This window comes from Triturus cristatus, chromosome 3_2, assembly GCF_964204655.1.
Source record: "Triturus cristatus chromosome 3_2, aTriCri1.1, whole genome shotgun sequence".
Classification (NCBI taxonomy): domain Eukaryota; kingdom Metazoa; phylum Chordata; class Amphibia; order Caudata; family Salamandridae; genus Triturus; species Triturus cristatus.
This window is the reverse complement of record NC_140584.1, coordinates 444,946,802-444,971,773: the sequence shown is the minus strand read 5'-3', so window position 1 is coordinate 444,971,773 and position 24,972 is coordinate 444,946,802. Positions and strand designations below refer to the sequence as shown.

The 24,972-nt window shown below is 43.7% G+C and overlaps 1 protein-coding gene across 1 annotated transcript in view; it reads left to right on the top strand.

Annotated features, from left to right (window-relative positions):
* VWCE (von Willebrand factor C and EGF domains) overlaps nt 1–24,972 on the top strand; it is a 463,775-nt gene that overhangs the window by 109,746 nt on the left and 329,057 nt on the right. Inside the window, exon 5 of the mRNA XM_085648045.1 lies at nt 3,305–3,421. Coding sequence (XP_085504171.1) covers nt 3,305–3,421 — 117 coding nt within the window. The remainder of the gene's footprint in view (nt 1–3,304; nt 3,422–24,972) is intronic.

Here is a 24,972-nt window from a genome sequence, read left to right as displayed (position 1 = left end):
TTAATTTTTTTAAAAACATTCTTAAAATGTGGTTTACAAGATTTTATTAAAGTTTCAAGAATGCCTTTAATAAGACATTGCATTGCAATCTCATGTAAAGTCCACATTGCTCTACCTTTCACTGCTGACAAAATATGTATCTAATTGACATGGATAGTTCATCTGGTGTCCTTCCAAGAATTACAGCTTTCTTGCGACGTCTGTTACTTAGATACTAACATAAGAATCTTGTGCTGTCCATTAGTACAAACACCAGGACAAGATCACAGACTGACTACAGCTCAGTGCATCCCAGCGGGAAACCCACTCAGTTTTTACCTGGCAGCAAAAACTAATGACTAAGGGGCTCATTTAGAGTTTGGCAGAGCAGGAATTTTGCTGTAATCCAGCAAGGTTCTAGCTCCTATAAAATTATGGATCTCTTGGACATCCTGCCTCATTTAGAGGTCAAGAAAAAGCTCATTGACCTCAGATGGAGCCTTCGCCAGTAAAGAGTCATTTGCAGCAACCCATATACCACAAGTCGGCTGCATTTGCAGCATCAAGTGGCCTGTCTTATATAAGATAGACCTCCCAAAGCAGATTTTTTTTCTGGTTTGCTGCTGTCACTCAAAGCAAGAAAACATGTAAAAGTTTTACTAAGACAGCCACGGGCTTTGTATTTGGCTTCACCCTGCCAGTAGTATCAACAGACAGGCCTTCTTGCTTTGCATAGTGGTGAAGCGTTAAATCCAGTAGCGCTATGTGAGTGGGCTGTAGGAAATGGGCAAAGGAGGTGCCTATTGGGTACTTGCTGCGAAATGTAGCTTCTGACGACATCTTCTGCCCAGTAACCGTACTCTCAGTATCCATAGTAATGTTCTACAGCAGTGTCCAGTCTGTGCATTAAACAAGGCATGGCCTTGGAGCATATTTTTACCCAGGGTTTATCCTACGGCCATGGCATGCCTAAATGTCCCCACACCCAGTTCCCACTGGGTCTAAGGTCTGGTCTGCAGCCAAAGTTTTCACACAGTACCCTAGCGTCAAGACCTGCAAGGCATGACTTCAACTGTGCCAAGCAGATACTGAGTGTGGGCTTTAACTTCGGTCATATCTTGCATCCAGTTCGCTAACCAGAGCGCCCGTAATACTATTGCCACAGTGGGTGCCTGTGACATCCCTTGTTCTTGCACAGTGGGTACTTGTAAGTTTTATTGTGACATCATCTATGGTTAGACATGGGACAGAATGAGACTTTAAGCCATGCCCTGTGACGAAAACCCCTCTACAGGTACCAACTGGGCTTGGTCATTGGGTAGCAGTCTTTGCATTCTTGCATAACAAGATTCCCTAGATGAATATGAATACAAAATGCACATTTTGGACCCTCTGTACCTTTCTTCATGCTTGACTAATGTGCTTGCAACTTTTCAAGTTGAAATGCAGTTGAAAATATTCTATTTTAGGGATTTCTGTGTATTTGACGTACAGGACAAAGTTACCAGCAATCTAAAATTGCCTCTTCTGTGACTTCATAAAATATGTGTATATACACTATTGCCAACTGGTACTTGTGCCAGAGCATTGTCCTGTTCAATCAATGCACATTGCTACCAGTTCAGTTTCACAAACTAATAGAATTAATGTTCTAGTTACAGGTAGAGATATGTCAATGCCCTCTCTCTGTTGCTTGAAAGAAAACAGATGCTGTTTGAACATTTTTCAGGGGTAAACATTATTTTCCATCACTCTAGGAATTGCTCCACATTTTCCTGGCATTTAGGTGCTCCCATTTGACGTCCACCCCAATGCCCCAACGAAAAATCTTTGGAAAAAAAACTCCCTTAATGTTTCAAGAGTTTGCTATCTTCATGAATATAAAGATGGAGAAACATGGTTAGCTTTGAACAGTTAGTCATATTTCTTTCTCAGATAGCAATTTGTTTTTTAAATTTATAACAGCAGAAAAACAATGTATTACATTTAGAACACATTTTCAAAAGAAAGCGGACACCTACTCAAACCTACACGGGTTCTTTTCAAACTTGCAAATACATTTCCCATGGCAAACCAATTGAAAACTATATATTTTGAACCAGATAAAAAAAATCAAAAAAGGTAGACCTAAATGTCTAAGCTGAAATATTTCATGTACAGCCTACAAATTACATTGATATTTGTACACCATGGATAAGCTTTTGGAGGGTCGAGTAAGCAGCTACTCCTTTTGTTGGTTGAGTATTATATGGTCCCCGATCGAAGAACTTTGGTACTGAGCATAAGACGTGAATGTGGTCTTCATCTCTATTGAATTCAAATTGTAACTGCATTGCATGCATTGAGCATGACATATACTGAAACTGTGGGAGGGGAAAAGATGCTGTTAGAAACCCTCACTATTACTACTTTGCCAAGTGTACCCTCTTCTAATACGAAAGCAGGACTCAGGTTCCTTCAAGAGTCAGCAGTGAAGATCAAATCAGCTCATGCATCTGAGACTTTTGGACCACTTGCTGCATTTGAGGCAAAATCCAAGGAATATCACAGACTTAGGTCTATACAGGAGAGGTTAAGGCAAAACCCAAAGACTACCTCAAACTGCATAGTAGCATTTCTACTGGGGTTCACCAAAACAGGTTGTTTCTGACGGGAAATGGATAAAATCATACATTTTTAAGCACAACAAGCTAAACGTAAATATTTTCAGGCTAGACGAACCAAAAACTGAACATTGTTTTGCAAATGAGTCCACAAGTGAACTTGTCCAAATCTTTTCAAATTCGGATGTGCTAGGCTAAAATACACTAGACCGTAAAGCAGCCAAAATAAAACCTATTCCAAGCCATCATGTAACTAGACCGTCAACCCAAACCATTCACAAAATCAAGTGCTTCTCATGCCAACGTAGGCTAAAACCTTTCACTCCATCCTAGCCACAAGAGAACATAATCATTCAAAGAAACAAATATTTATATCCAATTAACTGACAAACATTTCTTGCCAACCAAATCCAAATTCATAAATTTTTAGGCTAATCATAACCAAAGGAAAAACATTTTCAGTGAAACCAGCCTAAAATCAGACATTAGAATTGTGAACAAACAGAAATGGACTCTGAAAAATGAAGTAGTATCAGGTCAGAAAAAGTCCATGTTTTTAATATGTCTGTAACAAGCGTCCCGGTCAAATTTCCATCTCAAAAGATTGTTTTGCTCTAATTTATGGAACCCTAGAAGTGATATTCCAAGTACAGTTCAAGGTAGGTACACTGTTCAATTAATATTCACCTTTGCTGAAGTATATGCTAATTTTCCATCCGCAGCATCATCTTCCTGCTCATTAGCGATGTGTGAGCAAAGCTGCCTGCTCATCAGCGGAGCGCCAGTCTGTAGCTGTTTCCATGGTTATAGTCTAAGTAAGGACGGCCGGAGTTGTTATGGTAAGGCATGTTATTTTACTTTCACCAAATGCAGCTGGGTTTTAATTGGATGCCACAATGATTGTGGTTTACTCGTCTGTGCAAATTTAGCAAGGATATATCTTCAGGCTGTAACATGTAGAGGTCAGTGTTACTGGCAATGTAATCCAGATGGAGCCAATAACAGGTGTCACCTGCCCCATTGGAAATACGAGGCCAACGGTAGCTCTGCTAATCTGGTGTGTTTCAACCAGGGCCTCTCCCTTCTAAGGACAGGTTGAGTCCAGTGACTTATCCCGAGGAAGGTGGGCCGGGGGGGATTAAAATAGACTTAACTTGGTGACTTGCAGGGCAACGTCCTTCTCCCTCAGGTGTCTTCACAGCAAGCTCCGATGCAGGACACGGCACTACCCAATCCTGGCGCTGCTTTCACAGCATGAAAGCAGCACCAGGATTGGATAGAGTGGGCTCTCCCAGCGCTCATATGACCACTGGAGGCCTGCGAGTTCTCTAACCCAGCTGTCTAAGACAACTAGGTTGGAGAACTTTAAAATGCTCCTCTCTGGCTGGCCGGCCCAAGACGGCTGGCGAAAGAGACATGCACATTTTAAAGCACATAGCTCTCTGCTGCTGCCACTTAGTTCAGGACGGGTTGCTGAAAAATAAAACAGTAATACATGAACATTATTATCGTTGTATTTTTCAGCTCTGGGGCTTTTGGGGTGGCTGTCCTCTGCTCAAATGGAGGAGCCACCCCTGGTTGAGCCATTTGGTGAAATACCTAGGAAAATTAAGACTATCCAGTGGTCTTGGGGATGGAATTACGGACTTCCCTAGTAGATCCTGATTTCTAACATGACCTTCAGGGTCCCAGATGCCATCAGCAGGGAATTCCTGCACCTGAAGTTACCTGTACCCAGATCATGGTAATTCCTGAAAGGGGTTTGGGAAAAGACTGACTACACTTGCAGGGCGCTCAGAATCAGACCCTAAAAGCTCACACGTTTCTCCAAGAAGGGCTGCAACTAGTATGGTAACTCACATTGTAATTCCTATGGGAGCGTTCATTCTGCGGTAGCAAGGCATTTTGTTATGCTCCATAAATGAGACGGTATTGAATCTTGTCATTTTGAAATCATGACTAGACATGATATTGTAAATCACCTCAATAAGATGGTACTAGCATGTGAAGATAGCTGAAGTTGGAGCTTGTTTGGGACAACAAGGCACTATATTGTGACTAGGGCTGGCTTGGTAAAGCATATTATTATTCTCTAAGGATAGCTGAAAGGCCGAAGCTAGCACATCACCTCGTTATTCCCCAAATATGGTTAGAGAGTGGGAAGGCATATTGTTGTTTCCGAAAATGCTTGATATGGCAAAACACCCCCATTTTGCTGATTGATTGCTGGAGGGTTTCTGGTAATGTCTCCTATTTCTGACAATGATTTGGTAATGCAACTCAGGGGGTGTTAAACAATGTGTATTGCAATCATTGTTTTTAAAGGAATATCTTTCAAGTTATTTGACACCTGGCTCCCGGAAGTGGTTTGAATTGTAGAAATATGTACATGTTGCACCTTACTATATTACACTTTACAAAAGGGCGCTTCAAATTCAAAAGTGGTTCAAATAATTATTACAAAAGTACATCTCAAATTTTTTAAGAATAGGAAGGGCTACTAAATTAAAGCATCTCCAAGTGATAAACTGTTTAGGAACGTTCACATTGTTCATCCGTCATCTTGCAAAGATGGGAGGCAATCTTAACATATGCATACCTTAATTCACAGAAAATGGGAATAGCTCTTTCAGCAAACTTCAGATGGCATATCAAGAACTGGAGTAACTGTTACAGCAAGCTCCACTTAAATATAAAGAATGGGAGTAATAGTGTGTGCCTTAAATATCTTCTCCTAAATATAATTTACAAAATGTCGCCCACTGCAGTCAATAAAAGAAAATTTGCACTCAATTGTTTGATATTTTTGTAAACTATATTCAGGACACAATATGTATGCCACATGATATTTCTGTATACAATATTCTGGCAAATAACCCTCTTACTGCTAGCTTCCAATGCTATATCAAGAACAGTAGTAACTGATATAGAATAGGGGTTACTCTTACAGCAAGCATATCATGAAATATCTAGAAGCAGTGACGACTGCAGCAATCTTCCCAATATATAACAAAGCATCATTTACAGCAAGGCAACTCATAATTACCCAATATCATCTACACACACCTTTCTCATCTCCAGGTATGCGCTAAGTGGTAGCAAAGAAAGTGCCAAATACATGAAGGTCTGTGAGGTACTCCACCAGAATATCAGCTACAGAGTATTGTGGGGCCAAAATATTATGGCAAAAATATTGAAAATCAAACTTTTGTGATGGTAGGTTTATAAAGGTAAACATAGGCTTACTGCACTTAACTCCACATATATGTAACAACACTCTCTCTCTCCACAAATATATATCTATATCTATATAGATATATAAATATCTATATAGATATAGATATATATATCGCCAAAGACACACCACTCCCACCAAGAAACAGAACAGAGCACACAGCGGGGACTGCAGTAATCAAATTGTATTTAATCCAGCATGACGCATTTGGCATCCTTGCCTTTTTCAAATGCTGGTGACACATCTGGGTCACAATTACATCATTTAAAACTGATTTTGCCGCCTTTCTATTGGTGGATGTTTTTTTGAGCAGTGAGAAAGGACTTGAAAATCTCAAAACTTGAATTAGTGAATACAAGCTCCATACGCACTGGTGCAATGAATGTTTCTTTTGCCCAAAAATGTTCACTGGCCCAATAATGGATGTATGCCCCATTTTGACACAATGTCCTCTACCACAGTGGACTTGGGCTCCATTCCACTGGCCCAACGGTGGCACTGACTTCCTAACTCAAGTTTCACTAGTACAAAACCAGTGAAATTCAGTGGTTAAAGTTACCTGAGCTAACTATAACTTACGCCAGACAATAGTGATGTCATTGACTGTGTAATGAGTGATGTAATATGTGAGACTATAAGCAGTGCATTGCGCGGGCGTAAATTATAGCTACAGCTCAGATAACTATAACTGCTGAATTTCACTGGATTTGTACTAGTGAAATCTGAGCCTAACTATAACGTCGGACTTATTGAAAAAACAGGCGGGCTTCTGAGCCCCCAAGAACCCTCAGCATCCGAGAGTAATTCATCCCCGAACCAGCAGTGTGCCAGGAGGCACGTTTGCAGAGAGGCGTTGCCTCGAAAGACCTCTCGGCAATACTGCTGTGTGGAACTTACTGGAGGTAACAGGAGGACTTGTTGGCCTCCAAGGACACTCTAGAGCCAAGGGGACTTCATCCCCCACCCAGCAGTGTGCCAGGAGGTGCATTTGCAGAGTGGCGGCAAAAGGGGCTTGGCCTCCGAAGTCCTCTCAGCAGTCGCGCTCTGTGGGACCTACTGGAGGTAACACAAGGGATTGTTGGCCCCCAAGGACCCGCAGCATCCAAGGGGACTTCATCCCCTGACCAGCAGTGCAGCAGTAGGCACATTTGCAGTGTAGAGGAGAAAGGGAGCATGGCCTCCAAAGACATCTCTGCAATCCCTCTGCGTTGGCCAAGGGGACATAATCCCCGAACTAGTGTGCCAGGAGGTGCGTTTGCAGAGTGGTGGAGACAGAGGGCGTGGCTTCCTCAGTCTTCTCAGCAACCAAGCTCAGCAGGACATACTGGAGGTTACAGGAGGGCTGGTTGGCTCCCAATGACCTTCAGCATCCAAGGGGCTTCATCCCCCAACCAGCAGTGTGACTGGAGCTGTATTTGCATAGTGGTGGAGAAAGGGAGCAGACCTTTCAGCAATTCCCATCCGTGGGACTTACTGGGGGTAACAGGAGGGCTAACAGGAGGGCTTGTTGTCCCCCATGGACCCTCTGCAGCCAAGGGGATCACATTCACAAGAGGCGCGTTTGCAGAGTGGTGGGGAAAGGGGGCAGGGCCTCCGGTGACTTGCCAGTCAGTCAATTATTTTTATTAATTAGTATGGGAGGGGGCCACTTGGCCCCCCTTCCCTGGGCCAATTAGAGTCCTTGGGACCCCATCCCCTGGGGCCAGGCCTTTTTTGAATGGGAGGGGTCGCGGTTCCACTGAGTCCCCAGATATACAAATTTGGATTTCAGTTAATATCTCTCAAACTACTGAATGGATTTACACCAAATAGCAAAAAGGCACTTTCCTGACCAACTTTTCCCTTATACAAAACGTTTTTTGTTTTGCTAATAACTTTGGTGTCATTTGACGAATCTTCACCAAAGTTTTAAAACTAGTGTACCAGTTACTTCAGCTGCTGTCAAGAAAGTTTTGGGGCGATTCATCAAGCAAGGGCTGAGAAAAAGGGGGTTCCAAAACACTTTTTCCCCATGCAATGTCTGTGGGGATTTTCATTTTTTAAACATGACTACAGCCTGAACCACTGAACGGAATTCCTCCAAATTTTGCAGAAAGGTAGATCTTGGTCTAGAAAGTGCCTTTTGGTTACAACTGCAGCACCCAGTGTACCACCACTAGAGTGAGAGTGCATAACATGAATGCAGGTCTATCACTGTAGCTTTTCCATGCAGTTTTAAAACTGCAAATTCAACCTGCCAAAATAACCCCCTTCGACACTCCTAAACCCTCCTTTTAAATTTTTAATAACTCACACTAAAAATGTAACTATGAGACTTTTAAAAATATTTCTTGCAAGCTTAATTCATTGGTGAAATCGAGTTTGAATCAACATATTACAAAAGGTGCTTCTAAAAAGTTACCTTTTACCTCCCTAAAGTCCCTGTAGCCTATTTGCGTGAGCTTCCAGCTCGCCCAGAAGTGCAATAGTCCCCTTGATGCAGTGTGAACTTGCGTCTTCCAGAGCTGAGAAAAAGGCCTTTGTTGTGGAGAGATGTCCTTTTGCTTTACAGGCTGACCATCTTGGTTTGGGTAGGAACTTAATTAACTTCAGAGAGGCCTATGCTGTCACAGTCAGATATAGCTAACACCTGGGCCTCCAGCCTCCCGTGCCCCTCTGCCCAGCCAGGCACCTATCTCAGTGGAAGGGGAGCTGCCTCCAGAACCAGTTTTTAGTGACCACAGAGGAAGAGTTGCTCATTTCCCTGGCTACACCTTTAGGGTGGACACAGGAGCTCTGCACAGGGGAAGAAAGATTCTGCCATGTTCTACTTAGATATAGAAGGACACTGTGAGATTGTTTGCAGTAGGGCACACAAGAACTGCTACAAAAGTTGGGAGGGTTACCCCTCGGTACTTATTCCCTATTGGTTAGGGAGGGGCAAAGAGTCACACCCATCCACAGGCTAGTGCTAGGCATATATGTGGCACAGCTCCAGGGACACACCAAGCTGCTATAAACCTTTTCTCCTGAAGAGCTCATCTGACCAGTTGCAACTAGTCCTGCCCTTGGCCCTGAAGGTGGCTTATGCTAGAGTGAGTCTTGACCCCCTAGTGCTTGTTCCTGAGGTTGTGGGGCCCTTGGGTGTGTTACATTGTACTGCTCCTAACATCCTTGGAAACCTTGAACTTAGACACGTTTTGGCTCCAAAAACCTATGGAGGACCATGATAAACCTGTCAAGTCAATCAGGCAAAGGTGCGTTGCTGCAGGGCCAAAGATTAAGGTTGCTTCCACTCTGGACTTTCTGCTACCGCAAATACATTTTAGCGGGCTGTTGCGGAGAGGCTATCAGGCCTCGTGGACACAGGCTCGTCTACAGCTTTCAGCCTTGCCCCCAATGCATGAAACCGAGCTCCATATAAGTGACTAAGTACAAAGATAGTAATCTTTAAGAGGTGAAAGCGCCAAAAGTATCCAGCCATGAGGGAGCGTCCGTGGGTGCCAACTTTAAATTCTCCTGCTCTGAGCTTTCCCGCCACATGTCAACGGCTTTATCAAGACCTCCTCCAACAGCTATCAGAACACATGGAGCACTTTTCAGCAACAGCTTACTGCCTGTGTTCAATTAGGACTTTTGACTTCCAGTTCAGAAACTAAGGGCCTAATTATGCTAGTGGGCTATCGGACCGCCGCCCACTATCACGGTTGTCAGGAGACTGCCCAACAAGGAGCCGGCAGTCCGACTGCGCAATTACAATGCACCCTCCGGACTGGCAGTCGCACAGTGCCCACTTTCAAGGCAGCTTGTGCTGTAGCCCAGGAAAAAGGCAGAAGCAAAGGCCATGGCGAACAGGAGCACTTCCTGCACATCCATGGACCGTGCACCGTGTGGTGCATGGCACACAGTGCATGGATGTGAGTGGAGGCAATACATGTGCCCCCAAGGTCACTTTGCAGTGGCCCAAAAAGTCAGTTTCTGACAGCGTGTACATAGCGGTGTTCCCAGTTTGAACAGACTGTCAGAAAGGGATATCGTAATCTCAGCACCACATCCATTTGAGACTACGATTCCGAACGCCGCACAGTCAGGATCTGAAATACTGTCGGAGGTGGAGGTCTGCCTCCTGACAGAATAGGGTCCGACCACCTGCATTGTAATGTGTTGGTTGGACTGCAGGGCTGTCGGCGGTGGGACCGCCCCCAACGTCCAGTATGTGACGGTTCCACCACCATAGTAATGAGTCCCTAAGTCAGGAGGTAAAACTTCTAACTGAAACAAACAAGGTTTATGTATCTCACCCATGCTTCTTCAAAGTCGGCTTTAACCCTACAGGTGGGGCCGTCGGTCAATGGGCAACAGCCCTATACTGTGAAGGCACGGAGTCCTATAATATTTTTTAAATTCTGGCTATTTTGGAAGTGCTTCCCGAGTTTTTTAGTGTATTACAATCAGCTCGCAAGGCACGCTGATGCCATTACACTAAAGTGAAAGTAAAACAAGCTCTTTTTACTTTCACTGCATCATTGCTCGCAGGGCATTTATCAGCCCCCGGCACTGATTGGGGTGGGAGAGGTATAATTGGGATGGGGAGAATATCCCCTTTCCAATGAAATCCCTCCCCATTGGATCCCTGCTTTGAGATCGATATAGGAGAGCGATCTCCAAGCAGGGATCCACCCACTACCACCAGGGGTTTTGGGGGAGTAGCCCTTTGGGCACGCCCCCAACTAAGATGGCAGATCAGTCTTTCTGCCCTCCCGGGGGCAGGGGGTATTTACCTCCAATCTGCCCCCTCAAGGGGGGTGCAGAAAGCCCATTTGACACCAGGGTTGTTTTTTAGAAATATTATTGGTGGGGGATGCTCATTATGGGCATGGCCATGCCTCCACCCTGAAAACCCATAATGATAGTCTTTCTGCCCCTCTGGAAGGCAGATGGGGGTGATTACCACTAATCTGCCGCCCGCACCTCTCATCCCCCCTCCCACCGGTTGGGCAGTAAGGCCACAAGGCACCACTAAATGTTTTTTTTTTTAAATATAGGGGTAGGGGCTAGAACTGGGACTACAGGGTGTGGGATCGCCTTAATTTATCGAGCTTGCTTTAAGGTAAGAATGACACCCGAGCCTCTTCTGGAGGCAGAGGCCATGTTTCTGAGCATAAAACTAAACAATAGGGAAGTCTTCCAAGGAATTCTAGTTTATAGACCCCCTGGACCTAGGCTACCTTTCGTCACTAAGTTGCAAACCCGCATGGAGTCCTGTCTCAATACTGATTCCCTTACGCTTCTTGGAGACTTCAATTTTCACTTAGAGGCAACAAACAATGTGGATACCTCAAATTTAATAGACACTCTATCCAGCTCTGGTCTGACTCAATTGGTGCAAGAACCCACACATCAAGTAGGACACACCCTGGACGGCATTTTTACAAATAGTACACATATTGAAGTAGCTAGCTCTCTACCCCTTCTTTGGTCCGATCACTATGCTGTCAACTTCATCATTAATATCGGCTTCAACAATCAGTCCCGTAGAATAAGACCCCATCTGAGCAAAGTCCGGGCTTGGAAAAAAGTCTCTCAACCAGAGCTGACCGCAGCCTTGAAAGATAATCCTACCTTCCAGGCTGATCCCAATCAGGCAGCTTTAGACTTTAACAATTGGATTATCCAGGCCACAAATCCACTGGCCCCTGAAGTGTCTAAGCCAGCCAAAAAAAGGCACGCATCTGCACCGTGGTATTCAGCAGAGTTAAAAATCATAAAAATCGAATGCAGACATAAAGAACGCAGTTGGCGCTCCTCCTATAGCCTTGCGCACAAATCAGACTACGGTGCCGTCTTAAATGAATACAAGCAAGCTATAATTTCAGCTAGGACCACCTATTTTACTGCTAAAATCCTTGAATCCTCCAATTCTTCTAAAGAATTATTCAAAACAGTCACTGCACTATCCAGACGGCCAAGGGACTCTGTCTTTCTCCCTAACCAAACCTTTATTGATAACCTAGCGGTCTTCTTTCAGACCAAGGTAAATCAGGTCTACGAGGAACTTTTGAATCTACCCCAGGGCAATAGGACTACTCCCCTTGAGACTTGGGATAGACAGTCCTGCCATGGGAGCCTAACCCATTTTTCCAGTCTGGATGTGAAGCAAGTGGTTGATCTACTTTCCCCAACTTAACCCGTGCCCCCCATATATCCTTCACCTAGCAGCGGAAGAGGTCGGCAGAGCACTGACCCCTCTTCTCAATTTAGTGATTGAAACAGGGATCTTTCCAGCAGGATGGAAATTGGCTTGCATCAGGCCTATACTAAAAAAACCTTCCCTCGAACCTTTGGAGGCGAAAAATTACCGTCCCATTTCATGTCTGCCTATAGCTTCCAAGAACTTGGAAAAGGCCATTAATCAGGATCTGACTATCCACCTGGAGAAAAACAACCTGCTGGACTCCACCCAGCATGGGTTTAGATCCCAATACTCCACCAAATCTGCCCTGATTATGGCAACAGAAGCGATTCGAAGGGTTTTGGATGATGGTGGTAGCGCTGCCCTTATATTACTAGACCTCACGGCAGCGTTTGACACTGTAAACCATGCAGTGTTACTAACAAGGCTGAAATCCGTGGGAGTCAGTGGTAAGGACCTGTCCCTTCTCGCTTCCTTCCTCGACTCCAGGGAACAATTAATTCACTGGGAAGGTCTGTAATCGGAACGGTTCACTCTCCCGGGCGGAGTCCCGCAGGGCTCGGCACTTTCACCCGCCCTTTTTAACATCTATGTAACTCCATTGGCCAGACTGATCAAGAGTCATGGCCTAGTGCTCGTGTCCTATGCCGACGATACACAACTGCTCGTGTCAGTTACGCAAAACAAAAGTTTGTCAGCCGTGCGGTTCCGCGACTGTCTTCCCTCCGTAAAGTCATGGATTAGGGTCAACTAAATCCTCGAGTTCGGTAAGAAACCCTCCATCTGGAATCAATGCTGGTGGCCCCCCGAAGCTGGCACATGCCCCTCGCCAGTCACCAAGGCTAGAAACCTTGGCTTTTTCTAAGATGGCGGGCTCACCTGCGCCCCCCAAATCAATCAAGTGGTCTCTGCCTGTTTTTTTACACTCAACATTCTTTACAAAATTCTCCCATTTATTCCGCTTTCCCTCAGGAAAACAGTAGTGGGCGCCCTTATTCTATCAAGGATAGACTATTGCACCGCACTCTATCTGGGCACAGGGGTAAAACAGCTCAACAAACTCCAATCACTCCAAAATGCTGCAGCCCTAGTTCTATATGGCCTTCCCAAGCACCATCCCACCTCTATGAGCATCAAATTACTTCACTGGCTTTCCGGTAAGACGTCGGATAGAGTTCAAGGCTCTTTGCCTTGTACACAAAGCCCTCTACGGAGGCGGGGCAGAAGACGTTCAATCTCTATTCCCCCGCTACATCCCGACACGCTGTCTACGGTCTTCGGACGTTGGGCTGGTTCATCCTCCCAAAATCAAGAGGGCTAGCTGGGGAGGTAAATGCTTCTCGTTCCTGGCGGCCAAACTATGGAACTCCCTCCCTGCCTCGCTCCGTCTTCAGCCATCGCGATCCATCTTCAGAAAGGCTATAAAAACCAGGCTTTTCATACAAGGCTAACCTTCGGTGCTTCCCCAGATCTTGCTACCTAGCGCCAAGACGCCTCGACATAAGTGCGCTCTACAAATACAGTCAGTCAGTCAGTCATTGGGAGGTGATGCCATGCCCCCCCAATAAGAGAGACAGTATTTATGCCCCCTTGGGGGGCAGATGAAGTCAATTAACCCTGATTTTCCCTCACAGGGGGTGCAATAAGCACCAGGTTCATCTTTTTAAAATAATTATAGGAGGTAGGGGTTGCTCATTATGGGAATGGCCATGTCCCCACTCCTAAAAACTATAGTGACAGTCTTTCTGTCCCCCCTAGAGGGTAGATGGGGGTGATTACCTCCAATCAGCCCCAGACACCAGGAAATGCTTTATTTTTAAAATATAGGGGTGGGTGCCCCATATCATGGCCCCACCCCAACAACAGAGCTAGTCTTTCTGCACCCCGGCGGGTTGAATGGGGATAATCACCTCTGATCTGCCTCCCGCAGGGCAGAAAGCCCATTAGAAGCCAGGGAATGTTATTATTTTAATTATACTCGGGCTGGGGTCATAGCCCAGCATGGGCATGGCTATGTCCCCTCCCCAAGTATATGGGGAAACAGACCTCCTGCCCCCAGGGGGCAGATAATTACCCCTGATTTGGCCCAGGGCGGGGGAGGGGGGGCAGAAATCCTACTAGACTCCAGGTAAAGTTTTTTGTTTTTCTAAAATATTTTGGTGGGAGCTGCTCACCATTGGCATGGTTATTCCCCCATCCCAACTAAAGGGGCCAGCAGTGTTTCGGCAGAAATCCCACTGTAAGGTAACAATATACATTTTTAATAAAATCATGGGGGTGGTCCTTTCTACTCCTAACATCAGGTCAAACACTCGCCCTTAAAACCTCAACAGTCAAGAAGACATTCGATTATTTTGGGTGCTGTTTTTACACATGGGTCAGGACTCCCAATATCATCCCACTTAAAATGGTGAATGGCTGCACTATTTGGGCTTGGGTAGGCTGCCATCTCGAAATAGCTACCAGACCCGACAGTTTTGAAAACTAGCCACCTGAAAAGTCCAGGGTGATGTGCTTCACATGCATCGCACATAATTTTCTTACCCACAATGCCCTGCAAACCTCAAATGTTGACTAAAACACATTTCCCTCACATTTCAGTGAGAAAATCTGCAGAAATACACAACTTTCCTACCACACACCATTCTCCGAAGTCTCCCGATAAAAATGGTACCTCACTTGCCTGGGTGAGCCAAGAGACCTTGACACAAAAGGCTCTAAAGTGCTTCATGAAGAGATCAGCAATAGGGGTAGCTGTGGTATTTGGGACAGTGCTCGGCCACCGCCCATGGAAACCTGTCAACCATAGACATTTTTGAAAACTAGTGACACAGGAGATACCAGTATGGTGTGCCTTGTGTGACTCCCACGAGGTTTTCCCACCCACAATGCTCTTCAACCCTCATGCTTTCCCTAAAATCATACATTTCTGTGATGAAAACCACATGAATCCACACATTTTCTAACACCCAGCATTGCCTCACTTGTGCCAATAAAAGCGCTACACTACTTGTGTGGTTAGGCCTAGTGCCCGCAACAGGAACGGATCAAACTGAGGTGAATATGAGTCCCCACTCTGGACTCCCATTGACCTTGGCTTGATCCATTCCTGTTGCTGGCACAAGGTTCAGCCATACAAGTGGGACATCGCTTTAATCGACACAAGTGGGGTAATTCTGGAAGATTCAATCACATAAATGTAAGGAAAAGGCTTGATTTCAGGCAAAGTTTGAGGTTTGCATGGCATTGTGGGTAAAAAAATCCTCATGAGATCCACACATGGCACACCACCCTGGACCCACTAGTTGTCTAGTTTTAAAAGAAGTGCAAGTTTGGAGCCTGCATCTAGGTTTCCCTAGATTCAAGCTCAGCCAAGACCCAAAATCCACAGCTGCCCACTTTTCAAAAAACGGGTCCGTTTCGAGCGGAAAATATGATGTATTCATTTTGCGATTTGGCCCGTTTCCTGCCTTGGGCATAAGACCTACCTATACAAGTAAGGCACCATTTTATCAAAAGATGTAGGAGAATGCTGGGTGGAAGGAAGTTTGCGGCTCCCCGCAGATTCCAGAACTTTCCATCACAGAAGTGTGATGAATGTGTGTTTTTTTAGTCACAATATGAGGTTTGCATTGGATTCTAGGTAAAACAACTTGGTGAGAATCACGCAAGTCACCCCACCCTGTATTTCTGTAGGTGTCTAGTTTAAAAGAAATTACCGGTTTGCTAGGTTCCCCTAGTTGCTGGCTGAGCTAAGGCACCAAATCCACAGCAATCCACTTTGCAAAAAACATGTCAGTTTTGAGTGGAAAAATGTCATGTATGCATGTTGCGTTTTGGCCCGTTCCCTGTTGCAGGCACTAGTCCTACCCACACAAGCGAGGTTCTATTTTTATCCAAAGACTTATTTTTATCCAAAGACTTAGGGGAATGCTGGATGGAAGGAAGTTTGTGGTTCTCCGCAGATTCCAGAACTTTCCATCACAGAAATGTGAAGTAAATGTATTTTTTTAGTCAAGGTTTGAGGTCTACAAGGAATTCTGGATATGGGGTAAATCGCTGCAACCCACCCACCCTGGGTTTTTCTGGGTGTCTAGTTGTCAAAGAATTACAGGTTTTCTAGTTGTACCTAGGTGCCAGCTGATCTAGGGCTCAAAATCCACAGCTACATACTTTGCAAAAAACAGGTCAGTTATGAGTGGGAAAATGTGATGTATCCATGTTGTGTTTTGGGCCATTTCCTGGCATGGGCACTAGGCTTACCCGCACAAGTGAGGTCCCATTTTTATCAGAAGACATGTGGGAGTATATAATAGTGGGATATTTATTATTACCAATTGTATTTCACTGCATTTGTGCCATCCAAATGTAAGCCATTGTGTAAGAATGAAGACATTTTGAATTGAAAACTACTCTCTAGATCATATGCTTATGTACGGGTACCCACAAATTCAGAGATGTACACATAACCACTGCTCATATACTCTATATCTTGAGCCCATTTCAGAAATACATACGTTTTCTTGATACCCATTTTCACGCTACATATTTCACCGTATGAATTGGTCTATACTCTGTACACAATGAAAAACCACTGTACGGTGCAGCTCAATTGTTGGCTCTGCGTACCTTGGGTTACAGGAAAACCTATAAACCCTATATAGCCCTGCAACCAGAAGGGCATAGCTGATGTAATGGTATATTGCTTTTGTAAATTAACCATTGTGACAAAAAGGTACAGATGAAATCGTTGTCAGAATTGGACGTTTTTTCTCACTAATTTTCAGTATTACTTTATTTTAACAGTTAGTTTCTATGGTAAACCCTTGAGGGATAGACACATATGACCCCTTGCTCAATTCAGAATTGTGTCTACTTTTTAGAAATCTGTAGCTTTTCCTGATCACCCATGGGTTTTACGCTGGTTTCCACCAAACTGAAAGTAGGTTAAGAGCACAAAAAATTGGAAAAATGGGCTAAACTGTGGTAAAAATGTTTTTTATTCAGCTCTGCATGTTCCTGAAAGTCGGGAAAATTGTGACTTTAGCACAGTAGCCCGTTTGTTAATGCAATTTTTTTAAAAAAAACAGACCCATATCCAGAGCACCTTTTGCCTATTTTTCTCCAAAAACTCAAAATGTAGCTATTATTTACCCGTTCTCTCCATCCCTTCCAGGGTAATCTACTAACCCTGGGCACTTTTAGAATCCCTAGGATGTTGGAAAAGGACACAAATTTGGCGTGGATACCTTATGTGCAAAAAATGTCAGGGAGTCATAAGCACCTACTACCCAAAATAGCCAAGCATGGGCTAAGTACTGGGGAAGAAAAGACCTAGCAGCTAAGTGGTTAAAGCGAGCCCAGGTACAGGTCAAGCCATCCAGATGACTGTGTTTGGCACTTAACTCTTTTTGAAGATATTTTAATTTAAACTTAAAAATGTAATATCTCTAGTTCCCCTTTTTGGATTTCTGTTGTTTTGGTGTGATTTTATTAACTAAATTAGTCTGTATGCGTATAAATTGGACTGGAATATATATTTTGTTCTGTTTTCAACTTTCTAACTGTTTTGGTACTTACAAATACTTTACACTTTTTCTTACGATAGAATGGGAACGGCGGGCCCGATTCACAGAACTAACTTAAGACAAAATCCTAAACTTACTACTCTTGGTATTCACAGAAGTTAGGATTTTGTCTTAAGTTTGTCTTAAGACAAACTTAAGACAGACTTAAGAAAGTCTTAAGACAGACTTAAGACAGTCTTAAGACAGACTTAAGACAAACTTAAGACAGACTTAATACAGACTTAAGACAGACTTAAGACGAACTTAAGACAAAATCCTAACTTAAGTCTGTCTTAAGTCTGTCTTAAGTCTGTCTTAAGTCTGTCTTAAGTTTGTCTTAAGTCTGTCTTAAGTCTGTCTTAAGACTGTCTTAAGTCTGTCTTAAGACTGTCTTCAGTTTGTCTTAAGTTTGTCTTAAGACAAACTTAAGACAAAATCCTAACTTCTGTGAATACCAAAAGTAGTAAGTTTAGGATTTTGTCTTAAGTTAGTTCTGTGAATCGGCCCCAGTATATTTAATGTTATTAGAGTCCAATAGTGTTCATAATATTGGTTAAATAGATTTTATAGCATGAATTGTTTTAAAAAAATTATTTTATACTATTTTTCAATATTTATTTGAATGTTTATAGAATTTTTGTAAATTTGTTTTTAGGGGATATTGAATTTGTAATACTTTATTTATTATCAATATTTTTGTTTTCATAATAATAAATGAAAATGTTAAAAAATTGAATATAATGTAAAGTAAATATTTTTTATTTATTACGTTACACTTTCACCATATATAAATATGTATATAAACATTAGCACACACACATATATATGTTTGTGTTTTTATATAAGTATATATTTATATATAGTATTAAATCATAGTGGAATGTATTTAATTTACAATATGTTAGTTATATATTAAAATGTTTAACATATTACTACTTTAAACTCTATTTGTAATAATAAAATCAATATTTTTAGACAAATTAGTTTTATGGATGTTTTTTCCTGATATCTTTCTATTTACTATTTTAAGAATGGGAGCACAATATTGTGGTAAAGGATATTTTTGACACAATATTTTTGTCAACAATATTTTTTTCCCTGATATTGTATCAGTGATCCCATTTATCGGTTAATGTCTAAAAGGATACATATTGACGCAATGGTAAAACTCAATAGTAGCATACACTCCACACTAAACCAGTCTGGTGGAAAACGCATTACTGCCAAAGGGCCTTATTCCGAGTTTGGCATTGCAGGAGGAGGACTGACCTGCTCCCGCACCACCAAACCCATGGGTGAACCACCTACCAGATTAGGAGTTTTCTCCTGCTTCGCAGGTGGTTCGTTCGCGTTCCCACTGCGGAGCCTATGAAATAGGCACCGCAATGGGAACATCAAAATCCGCACCTGCACGACATGTACTGCTCCAGTCCATGCTGTGCAGGTACTGAGGTGCTTGCACACAGGGGGGCACATGTTGTGCCCCACTGTGTGCACCCCATGGCACAGAGGCACATCAGAGCCCTATAGGGCCCTGCTTTTTTCCTCAACACCACTCTTTTCATGGCAGTCACACCGCCATGAAAAGTGTGGCAGTGAGGAAACTCGTAATATGCTTGGAGGGACCGTGGCGGTCCACCCAAGCATATTGGGGCCTCAAGACTGCTGTAACTCAGCCAGGGATCCCTGATCCCTGGCGGTTGCTGTGGTAGGGCGGCCTGACCACCCTGGTTGTAATAGGGTCGTCGGAAGACCCCCAACTCTACAGTCGGACCACCAGACTCGTAATAAGGCCCTAAGCCAGTTTGAGATATTTAAAAAGAATTGTTGGATATTTTTAGCTTGATGTTAAAGCTAATATCTTGCACTGTACTGTTTTACTTCTAGCAAACGATTCATGCATTCACTTTTATTCTTTGCTAGCAGCTGGGTCAGGATAAATATATAACTTACAGCATTAGTGTGTTCAACACTTGGCTTTTTGCTCATTCCTGGCTGCTTTTGTTATCAGTACATTCTGTGGATACAATTCACTCTCAGGCAGTTTGTAAGAGCTGCTTAACATCTGTCAATGAGAACAGTGAAACATCCCAGGCCATTCTGTATAAAAAAACATCATGTTGTACATTTCCCTTCAGCATAGCGTTGTCAGATCTCAAACATGTAGGGTAAAATATGCTTTACACATCTTTCTTAAATTAGAGAAAATCTGGAGTGGCTGTGTGCACTCATTCTGGCTGGTTTCATTACCAACAAACATTATCTTTTCTACCCATCTGCCGTTTGTCACCTTGTGTGTATAAAGCATGGTCTACCACTGTATCTGCCTGCTAAGCCTTTCTAAGCCTTTCTAATGACAATACCTGCCTCCACAGTCATGTTGTTGGCATCCCAACACCGCTTATTACCAATACAATTATTACCCCTCACAATCACTCTACAAGTATCCTTTACTTATTCAAGCACTCTAGCACACTCTACCTCTGTAAATAAATTCAAATGTTTCTAGTTACTGGACTCACATCTTTACTTCTGATTTAATGTACTACGACCTCTACTTCTCACAATCACTCTATATCATTTCTATTCCTACTAAAAATTCTTTCACCCACTCAGTTTTTCTAAAACTATCCCTGACCATCTTGGTCACTGTAAAAAAAAGACTTCATGTGCCTCTCAGTCAAATCGCTTTATTACAGCCTATGATTGCTACTCTTCCTATGTATTTTCAAACTAAATAATCCCTATCACTTTGACTCACCCCTATGGAGGCATGTCTCAGGCAGGAGGACCAACTAGTGCTCCCTGCCTACACCTTCCATCACACAAGTAGTAAAACGATGATCTTAGCTTGGACAGTGTATAAGCTCCCTTGTCACTAATGGTATAGTAACACCAAACTAGCATTTAATGCCAGCAGTGATGGGATGGAATCAAATTACATGGTCATGCCCCCATATAAACCTGGGGTCTCATTTGGCAGTGCTAGCAGGTGTGTTCTGCCACAGGCAGTGGATTCTGCCACAGTGGGCATTTGTGCAGTTGGAAGGTACTTTTTACCTTTATGCACTCCAAACCTACCATTGGGTGGAAGCACCCACTTTGTACGATGAGCCCCATTTGGACCTTATTACATAATATATACATAACCATTTCAGTGAATGAAAGGTATTCTTTTCCATTAAGGGGTCGAGTATGACCCCGTCAGGAAGGCCTTCCCAGAGCCGCCTTTTGCTGTAGCCTCCGACCAACTCGTACTGTAAGCCGCATCTTCGAAACGAAGTACGATGCTCAAAATCCCTTACTTACCGAACGACTCGGTCACTTCAAATTCATCGCCATTTTCCCAACGAGAAGCCCACGTAAACACTGAATGTAGTCATACGGAGGCATATTCCCAGCCGCATTACGGCCGGCCAAGTACGATGCGTACTACCCATGTGCCAAATCCGTCGCCACTACCCACATGTTGGGCTTGTTTCCGGACGAATTGGCTGGAGGAATCAGACTGGACGTGTCGGTTGGAGTTTACATGCATTGCATCGTACTCCGTCGTTCGGACAGCTCACGGTCAACTCGTTTGGAAAGCATTCCAGAACAGAGTTGGTAGGAATGCTTTCCAAACGAGATCAGAATCAGCCCCTAAGTGGTAATTCATGAAGGAAATGCAATGAAAACTGTAATTTTTCTTGCCTGGGCTGTCATAGTTGAGTGGACTGCAGGATGTAAATACATTTTGGTGGAGGGGATTTTTGTGGCACCTCTACACACAAATAGGAAAACCTCAAGGGAGGATGCAGCACCCTGCGACCACCCTATGTAAAGTCAGTCTCAGGGAGGGTGACTGGTGCTCCCTGGATGCATCACTGAAAACCAGGCTAAACTTCGGATTTTATTTTGGTGGCTTATGGCCTTTTACTGCTTGGCCATGCAATGCCTAATGGGTACTTATTTATTCATGCGAGCACTACAGGAGTGAGCCCTGATTGGCATGACATGTGAGTAAAGTCCAACTCACCAGCCTGCCAGCAGATATGCGGCAGCAACTCCCTCTCAGCTGTAGCCCTACTTACTGCCAGCCAAAAGCTTTGAATAATAAAGTCCCCTTCCTCTACCCATAACAATTTTTCACCACAGTCTACACTCCTCTGAAGCTCTCCTTAGGCATTGGTTTTCCTTTAGAAATCATCACGTATAATCTTCTCCATTACTCTAAACCACCTCAATGTAAAAATAAATGATTGAAACCATTTCAAATCCTAACACGGATTCCTCTTAATTACTTTAGCACTTTCCCTGCTTCTCTCAAATAATGTACCCCATCTCAGCACTTCTCAGTCACCCTACTGCAATCTCCACATCGCTCTCTAGAAACATTTTAATCGTAGCAGTAAGCAATAGTCCTAATTTAGAGTTAATCCATCACAAATGTGAGTGACAGATATCCCGTCTGCAGTATTACAAGTGCATTATATTCAATGTCACTTTTAATTCAGAGGACAGGATATCTTTCACATTTTTGATGGAGGAATCTGTCTGCCAAACTCTAAATTAGGTCAAAGTTGTGAAGCTCCACTTAGCCCATTTCAGAGAGTTGGTCATTTAAACCTTGCTGGGTGTTCACTCTGGGATGCCAGGCATAGAAGTCGTCACCTCCTTCCTAACCCATGGCCTACCGCCCACCCTACTTACAGTGAAACAGCTGTGCGACGGGTGCTTTTCAGAGCAAAGTATGTCTGCCAACAAAGTGGAAGCATTTTAGTCAGAAATGAATGCCAGGTGAGCCATAGTCTTAGTCCTCCATTCATTTTTGTTCTTCAGAATCAAAAAGGCAAATAGAAAAAACGATACTGCTGATGCTCATGGAGTTTGCCTTCAGCAGGAGGACACTTATAGCAGACTGTCTCTCTGTTAACCCTAAAAAAACCTCGAAACTAACGTGTGGGTATAAAAACTGCAAAAGTTATTTTTTGTGGTAAAAACACTGTAAAACCTACATTTATTGGGAGAATTCTCCCATGAAAATAAGTTGTATGATTTCCACAAATGTTACAATTTTACGAATTTGTGAATAGCTCATCAGTTGCAAGAAGCAGTGGCGGCTCCTACGCATTGGTGGATGAGCATCGCCCCACTGCCTGGCTCAGAGCCAGTAAATGAAAAATAAAACAATGTAATTGTTTTATTTTTCATTTTCCAGCTTTGAGTCAGCTTGCGAAGGGAGGGGCAGTCCATTGGGAGGAGGAGTGCTATGTGCACTCCTTAAGTGCGCATATCTGTTTAGCTGGCTGTCCCTGGCTGTCCAAAGCACACATGTGCACTTGGGTTTCTCCAGCCCGGCTGCATTGAGCAGCCTGGCTAGAGAAACCCCACAGACTGTCTGGTCTGAGCAGGGCATCTTTCTTGCCTGCTTAGACCATTCTCTGCACTACTCTCATGTGAGAACAGCACGTGGATTGCATTGAGACCGTGACGTGGCCCCAGTGCTTGCTGGGATTGAGAAGGACTATGCAGAGTGCGACGAAGGAGGCGGGGAGGCAGCTCCAGGTAAGTTTTCTTTTATGTCTATTTTTATTATAACCTGCCTGCGCTCGCGTCCCTTCCCACACTCACTGGCGCCCGCTCCTCCTCCCACGCACACCCGCGCCCCATCCAGCCACCCACCACCTCTTTCTTGTGGCGGCCGTGAATGGCAAGAAGTGAAATTCTGAAAAGTTTACCATGCCCTTCTTAACTACTGCTCAATACCCTTTACTTCTAGCAATCAACTCTAAATATACCTAAGAACACCTGTACATATTTCTCAATCACTTTTAAACCATCACAAAAACACTAAATTTCTCTTATATCTTCTCTCCTCCTGACAATCATTTCTAAACCATCTCTATCCCTCTCAAACACTAAGACACCAACACACCCCTTTCAATTACTTCTAGACTAGAGGCCTTAGTAGTTTGGTGGTCCGACCACCATATGACCGCGTCCACCCCTGCCAGCAGCCCACGGTGGTGGCGGTGGACCGCTGTATTACGGGTTTACCACAGGGCTGGCAGTGTGGAAGTGGGGATATTGCAGCGGTGGTGAGTGCTTTTCACAAATATATTGATGCTTGCGTGTATATTTCGACTGCAGATATGTGAGATGCAGACATATGTATGATATATGTGGAAAAATACCATACACCCTTTACCAGGGTTCGGCCAATATGTGGGCAGTCCTGGCAATGGGTATATGGTACGAAAAGAACTTACCTGTGGGTTACCGCAAGCATGCTTGCAATCCTCGACGTGAAGATCCTGCTGTGAAGGGGGACCTGGAGAAAAGGATTCATGTTGGAATCTGCCTGGAAGAAGAAAGAGACGAGTACTCACACCACTTACACCACCAACTTGAAGTAGGCAGTCAAACCGCTGCTATTTGCTCATGGACCAGGCAGTGGACAGACAGATGGCTGTGCAGCTCCCCTGTACTGCCCTATAGCGGCTGCCTTTTCCTGGTTTCAAGCCCAGCCATTGGCAGTCTGCAGACAGTCTCTGCAGTCCAGCAGTGGTCTTCATAAAGATGATCCTCCCAACTCGTAATGCATCCGTCGGACCACTGAGCTCTCCACGCTCAGACCACCATCCCCGATACAGCAGTCAATGGAACCGCCAAACTCGTTGTAAGGCCCTAAGTTTGTTATTCTCAGGTGTTTCTATAACATTTTATGATTGCTGCTCTTGTTATTTTGCTTTCTCTTCCATTCTCCATATCACCATAACTACAACTCTAAAACAAGCAACTTTACAACTCTCAATATTTCTCTCACAATCTCTACACTGCTCTCAAACACCCTCCTCACAGGTAAGGAACCAAGTTCAAAAGTATTTTTTCAGGATAAAGTCACTTCTAAATCAGGAGAAAGATATAATCCCCAGAGTTTGGTTGACAGTGTATCTGTTGTGACTTGATTGTCCCCTCTTCTTGTCCTTATTCTTTTCTTCCCAACTGCTCAGCCAGGATGAGTGCTGGAATTTGTGATGAGGTCACAGAATGCTTGGTTGCTTGGTTATGTGTGGAGTGCCAGTTGGTGGATGCAGGCTGAGCAGCAGGGAGGCTTCTCCCGGTGGGGCTATTTACCATCTTACCTACCGTATCATCTACCTTCTGCTTTACTTGTAACTGCAGGAATAACCTACCTTCTTGGAACTTACTACTTGGCTACATCTGGACTTCATTTACCTACGACAGAATCCATAAGATAAAGAGCCCATTTTGTTTAATCATTCACCTAAAGCAAATATTTAAGTTGTAGAGAATGAATTTGCGTCCAAGAAAGATGAGTTTTTTTCTTTTACAGCTAGATTTCTCATTGGAGATGCAATTTTTGGATTGATGCGGTATGGTACCAGAATAAATATCTAGACTTTGGTGTTG